At 34.2% G+C, this 12,900-nt stretch overlaps 1 protein-coding gene across 1 annotated transcript; it reads left to right on the forward strand.

The window, feature by feature from the left end:
* Positions 1-709: 709 nt before the first annotated feature.
* LOC111514753 (GILT-like protein 1) lies at positions 710-7,785 on the forward strand. The gene is made up of 4 exons (XM_074186636.1): positions 710-858; positions 1,548-1,691; positions 7,077-7,253; positions 7,471-7,785. The coding sequence occupies exons 1-4, from the start codon at positions 799-801 to the stop codon at positions 7,711-7,713; spliced, it is 624 nt and encodes a 207-aa protein (XP_074042737.1). The 5' UTR covers positions 710-798; the 3' UTR covers positions 7,714-7,785.
* Positions 7,786-12,900: the final 5,115 nt, after the last annotated feature.

The raw sequence follows: 12,900 nt of genomic DNA on the forward strand, positions 1-12,900 counted from the left end.
GTTGTTCCTTCTCTGTCTTCTGAGTCTACGTACCGTTGTTTCCACCTGTGCCCCAATTTCTTCTACTTCGTCGGTGAACGGGACGTCGTTCTCTCTATACTGCCTTTCGAAATTGTCCGCGAATGCTTCCGCTTTCTCTTGGTCCGTGTAAACGATTCCTTGCTTGCCGTGTATTGGCGGGCATGACTTTTGAGGTCCCGTCCTAAGAGTTCTCTGCATTTTCCATGCAGATGTATCTTCGGTGTTTACTTCTTCCAGATGGATTGTCTATTATTGATCCCTGATTGCTTCTTGCATTATTCTGCCGGCTCTTTGCATACATCTTTTGTTCATTGGTGCGCGAGTCCGTAGATATCGTCTTTTTAGACGTCTTCTGATTCCAATGAGCTCCATTGTTTCTGATGGAAGATGCTCTTGTGATTGAACTTTCTGGTACTACCGAATGAAATGTTTCCAAATATTATATTTTCCACCATCCTTGTGCTCTTAGTCCTGAAATACATACATAAATAAATAAATGCTAATACTCATATATTGCTCGCAATAAATGGAAATATATTCTGTTGACCAATAAAATTCATTAAGTGTTTTTCCAAATTTGGTATTATCATCTGAAACAATCAATCATATCAAGTAGTGCACCTATCAGTGATTAGGATATATCTTTTAAAATAATCCCCGATATTTTGCTATAGTATAAATAGATTTCGGTCTCATACATTGAAGCACTATTCTGAATATAGTACGTCGAAACAGCGACTTGTATATTTCCTGTAGACCTGAGACAAATCTGAGAAAATGAAGGGAAAAAGTTTGAGTTATTTCATACTGTTTCTCTCTTGCTTTTACCAATGCCAAGTAAGTTAAATTTTTTAAAGTCAATACTATCTTCAAAATGTATCATCTTATTATTTTTGTTGCTCAATTGACATATATATATATATATATATATATACATATATATATATATATATATATATATATATATATATATATATATATATCTATATATATATATATATATATATATAGATATATATATATATATCTATATATATATATATATATATATATATAGATATATATATATATATATATATATATATATATATATATATATATATATATATATATATATATATATATATGAAATCTAGAAAGGTTAATGCAGTCAAGCTGCTGGAAAATAGTTCCATGAAAATCAAAAAATAAATAGATAAGTACTCCTCGATCATTCCCATATTGATTTCAATTTGAAAGCCACCGGTAGACAGCTGTTTCAGCATATTGGGCATCGTCAGTACCGGGCAGGCGGTCCTTGATTGAAGACAAAATGAGGAAAAACTAAGAAAGTACTCGATAAAAATAGCTGCGTGAACGCAAGCGAAACATAAGTGGAACCACCTATTAGTGTGTCAACTTGCCAAGTTTTTATGTCAGAGTTGGTGGTTGAAGTCAATATGGAAATGATCAAGGAGTACTATTGAGCTTCTTGAGATACGCCACAATGAAATGTAACGATGTTAATTTATTAAATGAATTTTCAGGCCATCGGTGACGTGGAAATTACTATATATTATAGTACTCTCAGTCCGCAAGTCGCAGAATTCTTCAACGTACAAGTTCGAAAACTCTACAACAATTTGGCACCGTACTTCAGTCTCGAATTGGTACCGAATGGAATGTGCGATGTAAGTAAAAAAATATAATAGAAAAAACTTCTCAAAAACGAAACGGTAGTCTGTGAGAATGATGAAATATGATCTGAAAATGAAAATGGTATACCTGTACAGGGTGTCTCAACAGTCACGGATCAAACAGAAGAAAGAGGGGGATTACATTTTTTCAAAAGGAACACCCTATATTTCATTATGCATTCCGATTCGTAATAACATTCTCAACAACAGATCTCAAATAACCTTTCTTCCTTAAGTTGAAAATAAGCGACTGATGTGGAAATATGTATTTCTTTCACTAGTACAAAAAAATCTCTTGTTGGACACATATTTGGCTCTTCTCTCGACACTACGTGTTGACCTCAACACAATTCGGTCATCAATTTTATTAATTTCAGTTTCAATATAACTTCTCAGTTCATCTATATTATTACGTTTAATTTTTTGCACCTCATTTTCCAGAAATCCTCAAAAATGAAAATCTAGAGGTGTCATGTCAGGTGAACGAGGAGGTCACTTAACAGAACCATTTGTAGCAATCCATCTATTTTTGAAATAGTCTCGCAACACTCTTTTTACGCCACTAAAATAATGTGCTGGTGCTCCATCCTGCTGAAAATAGATCATCCAACGAGTCTCCAGATCAAAATCATCGAAAAACCTATCCAACACTCCTGTTAATAAATTGATGAAATGAGGTCCGTTCAAAGAACCATTGTAGAGAAATGGACCAACAATTCTGCGTCTAAATAAACCACACCAAACATTAATACTGAATCGTCTTTGCGAATTCTGGGGATGGGCTACAAAATAGATTATGTCTACTCCTATAATAAAAATGCATTCTATTATACATCTCACAATTTGGAAATGTAGCCCCATCGTCCTATAAATATTTTTATAGAAGGTTGGGTTTTGTCTGCATTCATTCATAAACCACCGACAAAAACCCAATCGTCTCTCAAGGTCACCAGATTCTAGTCTTTGCACTAGTTTCGACTTATTAGAAGAGTAGGCGTGAACTGCAATTTCTGTATATTCAGATATAACAAAACGTTTTTAATTTCTCCCCTTATCAGAAACGTTTTTATTGTTCCTGAATTGACGATGAAGCACAGCATGAAGCGTGAATTACCGGGTAGGTAATTCACGATCGGGGAACGAATTGCTGTAGTGTGCTCTTACTCTATTTTTCTAGCAAACCAGCTAGGATTCCATCATATCACATTTTTCTTGATGGAAAAATGGCATTTCGAAAAATATTCGTCTTCCTGTGAGATAATCCTCGAACCATTTATGAGTAATTCCTCAAATATCAGAAACAAACGAGGCTACCCTTCAAAAATAAAGTAACATCAATGATCACAACACAACAAAAAATATTTTTTGAATGTTTCCTACACTAAATTAGTCAATTTCTACTAATTTTGGGGTGATAAAAACGAAAATAACAATGAAAAATTTTTATTAGCTCTGGTTTTTGAGATACACAGTACTTATTCTTAAAGAGTAGTTATACTATACGTGAAAAGTGAAAGTACATAAAACAATATTGTTATGTTTCTTTTAGAATACTTTGAGTACAAAATTAATGAAAAAAAACATTATTCTTAGTGTTTTGACAAATAAAAGAAGTTTGTACCACCAAATTTCAATTGAGTCCATCCGATTCATTGTAAGATCGCTGTCGTTTAGCTTGTCTTTTATAAAACACTTCTGGAGCATCCCTACACACAGACCAGCAGTAGTCTGCAAGCATTGCTTCATTCCAACGGCCCTGATATCTCTGTTCCATTAAGGCAATGTCTTGATGGAATCTTTCTCCATGTTCGTCACTCACAGCTCCACAGTTTTGTGGGAAGAAATTAAGATGAGAGTGAAGAAAATGAATTTTTAAGGACATGTTGCATCCAAGTTGGTGGTAAGCTTGAAGAAGCTCTTTAACCAATGCTGTGAAGTTATCATCTCTTTTGTTACCTAAAAACCCATGTACAACCCCCTTAAAGGCTTCCCAGGCTCTTTTTTCATTTCCTGTTAAAATCATGTCAAAAGCAGGATCATTTACGATTTCACGGATTTGAGGCCCAATAAAGATGCCTTCCTTGACTTTAGCATCACTCAACCTGGGAAACTTTGCTCTCAAAGCAAAGTTTTTCATTAGTCCCAACTTAATATGTAATGGGGGAAGGAGAACATCCTTAGGATCTACAAGAGGCTCGTAAACTACATTTTTCTCATTAGGGTTTAGGTCTCGTGTAGGCCAGTTCATTTTTTTATAGTGAGATTTTCTATCCCGACTGTCCCACAGACACAAAAAACAACAGTACTTGGTGAACCCTAATTGCATTCCTAGGAGTATAGCAATGACTTTCAGATCACCACAGATGTGCCACTTGTGTTGTTCATATTTGATTGATTGGAGAAGTGTTTTCATATTTATATACGTTTCCTTCATGTGAACTGCATGACCTATAGGAATAGAGGGTAGCTGATTTCCATTATGCAGAAGTACAGCTTTTAAGCTTAGTTTTGAAGAGTCTATAAACAGTCTCCATTCAGATGGAGTGTGATCCAAATTCAAGCAGTCCATCAAACCATTAACATCAGAACAAACTACGAGGTTTTCTATTTTCTCAAAAAAAGGAAGCAAATCTTTTTGACGCTGTCTGTACTGAGATATTTTCACATCATGTTTTAGAAGATTCCACTGTTGTAGTCTTGACCCTAACAGCTCAGCCTTTTCCTTAGACAAGCGAAGATCTCTTATAAGGTCACTCAACTCTGCTTGACTAATTCTGTGCGGATCACTAGACCTATCGCTTACCTCAAAATCAGGGTCATAGGATGTAGAAGGATGGGTTGCTCCTTCTAAACAGTCTTCATCACCTTCCTCTAAAATTTCATAGTTTTGGGGTGGAGAAGGGACTGGCAAATTGTCTGAGTGTGGTACAGGCCGAAGAGCAGATGGGAGATTAGGGTATTTAACCGTTCCTCTTTTCTTCATAGATAAACCTTGCTTAATGGGAGGAGTTAAGCAGAAATAACAGTCGTCTGTATGATTGGTAGGCTCACGCCAAACCATAGGTACTGCAAAAGCCATTGCCCGGTTTTTATTTTTCAGCCACTCTCGCAATATGACGGAACAAGAATTACAACATATATGAGGAGCCCATGATTTATCTTGGTCCCCAACTTTCACACCAAAATAATGTTCATAGGCTGTCTTAACGATAGGTGTCATTTTACGTTTCTGAGCCTTAAATGTTATTTCACCACATATATAGCTAAAGCTATCGACAGAATTCACACACTTTCAAGGCATTTCAGATCAGCACTTAAATTAATTTAAAAATCAACTTCACACGATAATTTCAATAGCAACCACGTGCGTACAATTGACGAACTCACATAGGTTATGTTCACTACTTAAGAACAGCTGATGAGAGGGGTGTTATGTAAACAAACATGTGTACCAACTGTTGGTGATGAAATATTTCATTTGTTGAAAACTCAATATACATATATATAATATAATGATACTATATCTTGAAAACAAGAGCTAATATATAATTTTTATGGTCACTTTCGGTTTTAACACGTGGAAATACATTAGAATCATCTAATTTCAACCCCGAAACAAAAACTTTGTTGTGTTGTGAATCACCCGAAAATCGTTTCATTTGAAATGTTATTTTAGGGATACCTCTCATAAGTTCCTCAATATCAGTTTGGTGTATTTCTGAGAACTGAAACTTTTTATCGATTTTCTTCTGGCATTTTCACCTGACAATCTGAAAAATATGGAAATTGTAATAGAGAAATTCATACACGTGTAGAAATAGCAAACTTTTTAGTTCACTTCGATAAAAATTCAGTAAAGGTAAGTTCAGGTAAGGTAAAGTTAAAATTCAGACCGTTCAGAATTCATGTTTACGTCTGATCTTTGGAGTGAGAAGAAGGCAAGCGATTTCGTACACCTCAAAACTAACTGGGTGGCTAAAGATGGAGAGTAGAAGCATGCTAATGTTTTGTTTCATAAAACAATAACAACGAAAAAACCGCCTTATTTATATAGTAAAATAACATACAGAACTGATGTACACAACGTAAACATTAGGCATAAGCATGCCTTAACCCCTCCCTAGTTCAGAACTGAGTTTTTCAAGACATCGTTCACATATCAAATTTGCAAATTATATAATGCTTTACCGTATCAAATTGAATTCAATATAATTTTCATCAAAGACATCATAAAAAATCATCTTCTCCTGCAATAGATTTTATGATCAGGATGGTAGTATAGATCACCCAAGTTTAATCAGTAGTTGCCCTTATTCTTCAATTAACTTTAACTTTACGTATATACAAATATATATATATATATATATATATATATATATATATATATATATATATATATATATATATATATATATATATATATATTTTCGTTCGAACTTCTACTCTAAAAAGAGATATTCGAAGAGGTATTTCGAGGTTGAGTGGAAGAACAGGTTATTTTTATTGCGATGAAAATAAACTGAACTTCGCCTTTTATTTTCCTGTAATGAAAAGTTTCATTGTATACAAACTGTTAACTATCTGATATTGGAAATAATAAAGACGAATTATTATTATGATTATTATTATTATTATAAGTTACTGCGTGAATTCAAAGTATTTTTCACAAAGAAAAATGTTTTGTTCATCCGTAACTTGTATTTAACAATTTTAACTAACAAAAAGAAGAGCTCAGAAATCAAACTATACTTGTCTCAACGTTTCGGAGGCTAAAATTAACCTTCTTCATTGGAAATGAATGAAACTTAGGTTTATACGCAGTTTTCCATCTGCTGTTTATTTTTATTTCACAGTTTCTGTGACAGATGTAAATTATGTCAATGTTGTACATTTTTGAAAACAGATCGGATTTCAGCTTCCCAAACACTGAGATACTCAAGTATCGCATAATTTTATATTTTTTTATAGCAGATATATTGAATACGACAAGCTTCTGATGAGTAGAACTTTTTTCTTCATGTAAAATACTTTGAATTGCCGCAGTTACTTATCGACGTAAACTAGAAAGTTTGACCTTTCTACACGTGTATAAACCTCTCCGTTATAGAATGTGGACGGTCAAAATACTCAAAGGAGTTCGAAAAAGAACTAATTCTCCTTCACAAAATATAAGTTTCGTTCAATATGCAGAAACCTATAATTAAAAAATATAAGAACTGATCCGAATGAATTTTGTAATTTTGTATCATACCAAATTCATGAATCCACAATCAGAACAAAATATATCCTTATAATTTTCACACATTCATTCGTTTGAACATATAACTGTTGGTCAAGCCCTGCATTCAGCTGAATAACACATTCGATTCCTGATTTCAGCTGACAATAAGCTTGTATCCACCAAGTTTCGGTTTGGAATGTCCACGTGGCAAGGAAGAACTACGTGTCAGTGAAGTCCACTCTTGTGCAGTAAATCTATATTCGGAAAAGGTCAGTCTTGAATTTGTTCTGTGCTCGATGGGATCGGATCCGTCCAATAACGAAGATTTCAAAAAGGTGAGAAACGTCGAATATGAATTCAGTGATCAGTATATTGACCAAACTGAGAATAAGTTTCATCAACAATCAAGTAAGATGAAACTATTTCAATAATTTCTTCATAAAATTATATTTCCCGAACAGGCATATCAAAACGTGAAAAACAAATCTTATTCGTATCCACTATACGGAATATTGTGATTCTAAAATGAAATAACTTTTGAATTAATTTCAGTGTGCTGAGAGTGTTGGAATGTCCTGGAAAGAGCTGAAAACTTGCTTCGAAGACGTATATGGAATTTTATATCAAGGTGTGAGTTATTTAAAGACTAAGGGTAACAACCCCTTCATAACGAGTGATCCTACTGTTTTCTTCAATGGATACTTCAATAGAACATTACAATATGATGCCATCACTAATTTACAAGGATTAGTGTGTGAATTTTTGAATAACGAACCAGACGCTTGCAAAGAATGATTTCATGCTGTTTGACTTTCCTGATGAATCATCATCTTTTAAAGAGGAATTAAATGTCGATGTTGAAGTTTATTCATTATTGTTTTATTTACACCATAGAGTTTGGGATCGTTATAATCAGACAATAAAAATGTCGAAAAACTCATATTTTCAACGAAATACTATCAGAGATACTCGTTTCTCTAGAATGGGTAAGAAACATAATTTGGGTTTGGAATAGAATTATCCACAAGTAATAATGATGATAATAATTTCACATCTGAATTTCATTATATAAAATGATTTGAAATGAATTGTTCATTTATAAAAATTATTACAATGTGTTAAAACAACGATAAAAATAAAACAAATACAACAATAAAAATTAATTGGCGCTCCGGGGCGACTTCATTGATTCCAGTGGCGCATTTGCTTTTTCAGCTGCAGGAAAACCCGGAAAAACCTGCAGCACCACATCATCTGAAGATCTTGATCTAACAATGTCCTCTCTCTCATAAAACAAAATGTAGGGTGTCTCCAGAGCCTCCAATAAATTCAACGCATCGCCAGAACACTTCGTGACACGACTATCGTCGAACTTAAACCAGTCCGTTTCTTCTTTGACCAAGGCGTAATAATGACCACATCCAACGCCAGAACCACAGTGAACAATGACTGCATGAATATTATAACAGTGGTCTGCTAGGTTGAAATGTTCATCTATTTCGAACCTTCCAAAGAGTTTCTTGCTTCCGTTAGAGGTTGAGTCTTGTTTGAAGATCATCAGTGTTGTTATTAGATTGACTGGAGCCTCAGCTATACTTGTTTCCTTATAACAGTCAGTTAGTTTGGCGCATGTTTGACAATACAGTTGATCATCACCTGCTAAAAATTCCATTTTCAGATGATTTAACAATAAGCTTTGCACGGACTGGTAATTAGTCGTATTAGGAAAAGCTAGATGGAGTTCCAGAAACTCACATAAGTTTTCAGTACTTCTTGAACATTTACCACAAAGTAAATAAGTGAGGATTTTTCCAGCAAAAGATTTACAAACACAAGACGAGATGGGTTGTACGGAATCATTCAGTCCAGAGCGGCTGGGAGTATTGATTTTGCTATTGTTTTGCTCACGAAGAGTATTCAACAAGAACCCCAAGAATTCGGAACAATCCTCTTGTTGTCCTAACGAGTATCTAGTGGACTTCAAAGACTCCAAGAAATCGGTTGGAGGGAAAGATGATACCTTCTTACGAAACTGCAGCTGCATGAACAGTTGTTTGAGTTTGATGAATAAGCAGGAAACATTCTCGTTCTCGTTCATCATTAAAACTTCGTTCTTGAAATTCTTCGTCATGAACAACACTTGTAAAATGCTATTCATGTAACAAGTGTTTCCTAAATTATCCAATCCAATTTTCTTCTCTAGATTTTCAGGACAACTCTCTACTGATTCGTAAGTAAGAACACGTTTCACAGAATCTCCATAAGAACCATTTCTCAAGCTGCGATCGATCCTTCCAAGTGAAAAAGGGTTTCGTAGAGGGATCGATTCGGCTCTTGCTTCAAGAAGCGCTTCCACTGAAATGGTACCAATTCTACGAGGAATGCAACTCATTTTTTGGGGCCAAGAATGACCTGAGTCCACTGACCGCACTGAAAAAGAAGAAGGTGGATCAATCACTTGTGAATTAACCTTGATAGGAGACTGATAAATATCCACATATCTCGGCTTGTTTCGAAGAGGTTTCAGTTCCGTACTGAAATTAGGGCAATGCATGATCTCATCAAAATTATGTGAAGGAGGAATAGTTCCAAGTACTGAAGCAGCATTGCCACGTTGAATAGCAATACTAATTCTTTCTAACAAAAAAGAGGTAGAACGGTGATCTTTCGTTGCTTGGCCTATTCTCCTTCCGAGTTCATGAACGAATAACAGAGACTCCGGGCCATAAACACCAAAAGTTTCAACCGCTACTGGATGGAACAGATAGTTGTTTCCAAGATTTTGGTATTTTTTCCTTTTCAATTTCTCGCCAGACAATGCTGCAGTTCCAGCAGACTTGGAACTTTCGGCTGGATGGGAAGCCGCGACCGTGTCAACGCAAGTAAAGTCCCATACCACATACCTGAAAGAATTAAAAAGAATTAAAAATGAATAACTGAAAATAACAATCATATTGAGCAAAAAAACCTGAAATGAAATGATAGTGAAATGAAATACAAGTAAAAATAGAACAATTGAAGAAAAAAATCGAAATAAAAATAAAAAATGAAAAGTTAAGAGATTCCAAGCCAAGTCAGTTCACGACGTTTCGATTGTTAGTATCCACAATCGTCTTCAGGTGATAACTAGACTGATTCTTCCGAGAGATGACTATTTATGGATCATTCGGGTACTTTCACTTATCCCCGCTTTCCATTCTTTCGCTTCCCTGGTTTAGTGGGAGATGGCCGTTTGGCGGGAGTTGGACAGTTTTCGCTTGATGGTGGGTTTCCATATGTTGCGTATCTCTACGCTAGCTTGGATGAATACGTTGTTGGACATCATGTATGCGGCTTCCTTGAATTTTTTCCTAAACCAATGTTCATCTCTGTGTATGATCTCAGTTTGGGACCACTCGATGTTGTGTTGATGGGTCCAAACATGCTCTGCCATTCCTATTTATCCGACCAAACGAAATTAATTTCTGCTTCTCATAGTAAGAAATAACTTGCGAAGAATCTTCCACATCGAAGACGTTGCACCTGTGCCTAATGGTTCCACTTCAACTCTCTGCGCGGCATTAGTTGGGTTAGTTGTTGTTTTTCCGGTGCAGTTATGGTGCAACAGTTATGGTGCACTCGAACATAAATTTACAAACGAACGATTTCAAGTTGAATCACAGGACAACTGTCAGTGTCAATTGTTTGTTATCTCTCTCTGTGGTCTGCAGCCACATGGCTTTTACCAGTAAATTATAATTTTCAAACCATAAAACGATTTTATCATGTATATTTAAATAATCTTTCTTGTATCAGTTAGGAGACAAAACTTTCTTTTGATGTGGTATATTGTTTTAGTTTATTGACATATTTCAACTGTTTAAATTTAACATTCTTTTCGACACGACCATCCTCGCCAACAGAAAGTTGAGCCTTTTTGGTACGGAATTCATATCAATGCATCACATTTTTTGTAGCTTTTCCTTGATAATGATAATAAACTTTATCGAAATATTGTAATAATTTGTGTTATGAGAGTTCACTTCCGTTCTGCTGATATATAATGTTAATGCAGCCCAGCTGCTGGAAAATAATTCCTTGAAAATCAATAGGTGGTTCCACTTGCGTTTACGCAGCTATTTTAATCTAGTACTTTCTTGGTTTTTCTCATTTTGTCTTCAATCAAGGACCGCCTGCTCGGTACTGAGGATGCCCAATAGGCTGAAACAGCTGTCTACTGGTGATCTTGAATTGGAATCAGTATGAGAATGATCAAAAGGACTTATATATTCATATATATATATATACAGTGTGACCCATTTTTAATGGAAACATCCCCCTGAAATTTGAAATTGTGAATCGATTTTGATAATTTTTTTTTTAATGTCAAGTACTGAAAGTTCTACCTTGGGATATGATTTGAAATGTTTATTAAAGTTTCAGGGCATACTCAAGTAAGCATACTTTCAGTAAAAATGAGTGAAAAACAATAAATTGAAGATGTAAGTATGATTTGTAATGTTATTCAAAGGCGAAAATATTCAAAAATCATTAAATTATAGGCCCTGAAGAAGCTTCCCATTAGAAGCGAAAGCTTGGCAAAGTGAAGCAGAGTTTGATTTTTGATTTTTTGACTGAGAGATCCTGTTAATCCATTTTACCATACATTTCTCCAGTGGCTAACATTATCCATTAAAGTAATTTTGTTCATTCATACCTCATAAAAGATATTTAGTAAATGTGAAATTACTTTCGTAGATATATATATATATATATATATATATATATATATATATATATATATATATATATATATATATATATATATATATATATATATATATATATATATATGAAATATATCTAGAAAGGTCACGAATATATATATAAAATCTAGAAAGGTTAATGCAGTCAAGCTGCTGGAAAATAATTCCATGAAAATCAAAAAATAAATAGATAAGTACTTTTTGATCATTCCCATATTGATTTCAATTTAAGAGTCACCGGTATACAGCTGTTTCAGCCTATTGGGCATCGTCAGTACCGGGCAGGTGATCCGCGATTGAAGGCAAAATGAGAAAAACCAAGGAAGTACTTGATGAAAATAGCTGCGTAAACGCAAGCGAAACATAAGTTGAACCACCTATTGGTGTGATATCCACGTCAACTTGTCAATTTTTCATTATACAGTGTCACACATAAAGTCCGCATCAAATGGGGTTTTTTTTGTTCATCTCTTCAAGCAACTTTTGATATCTCCATTAGGTTGTGCTTTGAAAATAATGCCAACTGACATGCATTTGACCGATCGAGTGATTTTTCTTCCCTGTCCAATTTGACATTTTTTCCAAAAAATGTTCAGAAAAGCAGTTATTGCTCAAAATTTCTAAAATCGGTAAGGAGAAAAGATGATTGTTATTTTCATTTTTCACCCATTTACCAATTCTTAGCTCTCTAGTACAAATTAAGTTTTTTTACAGTTTTTCGAAAATTTGACATTTGCCGATTTCTCAAACTCAGCCAAACCTCAACAAAGTTAGTGCTTTATGCCTAACTTATCTTTCCAACTCATTTTTATTACCAATCGCAATTCTAAATACAACTTATTTCGCAAAAATTCAAAACACCAGAAAAAATTATGCCAAAAATGACGCAAAGTTGATACAGTTTTCAAAAACAGATGAATATTTCACTTTATTTCTACTTTTTGCGAAAAAGCCTGATACATAAGCATAATTAAAAAACAATATCAATGAAAAGTCAATAATTTATTCTTTACTGCACTTTTCAAACAGTTAAACTTTGATTTACTAATTACGAAAAATTATAACGAAATTAAACTAAGGGTACTGTGGAAACAATTGAAATGAACTGAATAAGCAAAATATATTATTGTCATATGACATATGTTGAATAACTCAAAATAGTGTTTATCAGTTTTAGATTTAAAATAGTTTATTCGTTGTCCAGTGTGTTGCTAAAAATGCTGAATCTTCAAGAGAA

The sequence above is a fragment of the Leptinotarsa decemlineata genome, unplaced genomic scaffold, assembly GCF_025532065.1.
Source record: "Leptinotarsa decemlineata unplaced genomic scaffold, Ldec_3_MD MMD2_P_RNA_scaffold_4, whole genome shotgun sequence".
In the NCBI taxonomy this organism is placed as follows: Eukaryota; Metazoa; Arthropoda; class Insecta; order Coleoptera; family Chrysomelidae; genus Leptinotarsa; species Leptinotarsa decemlineata.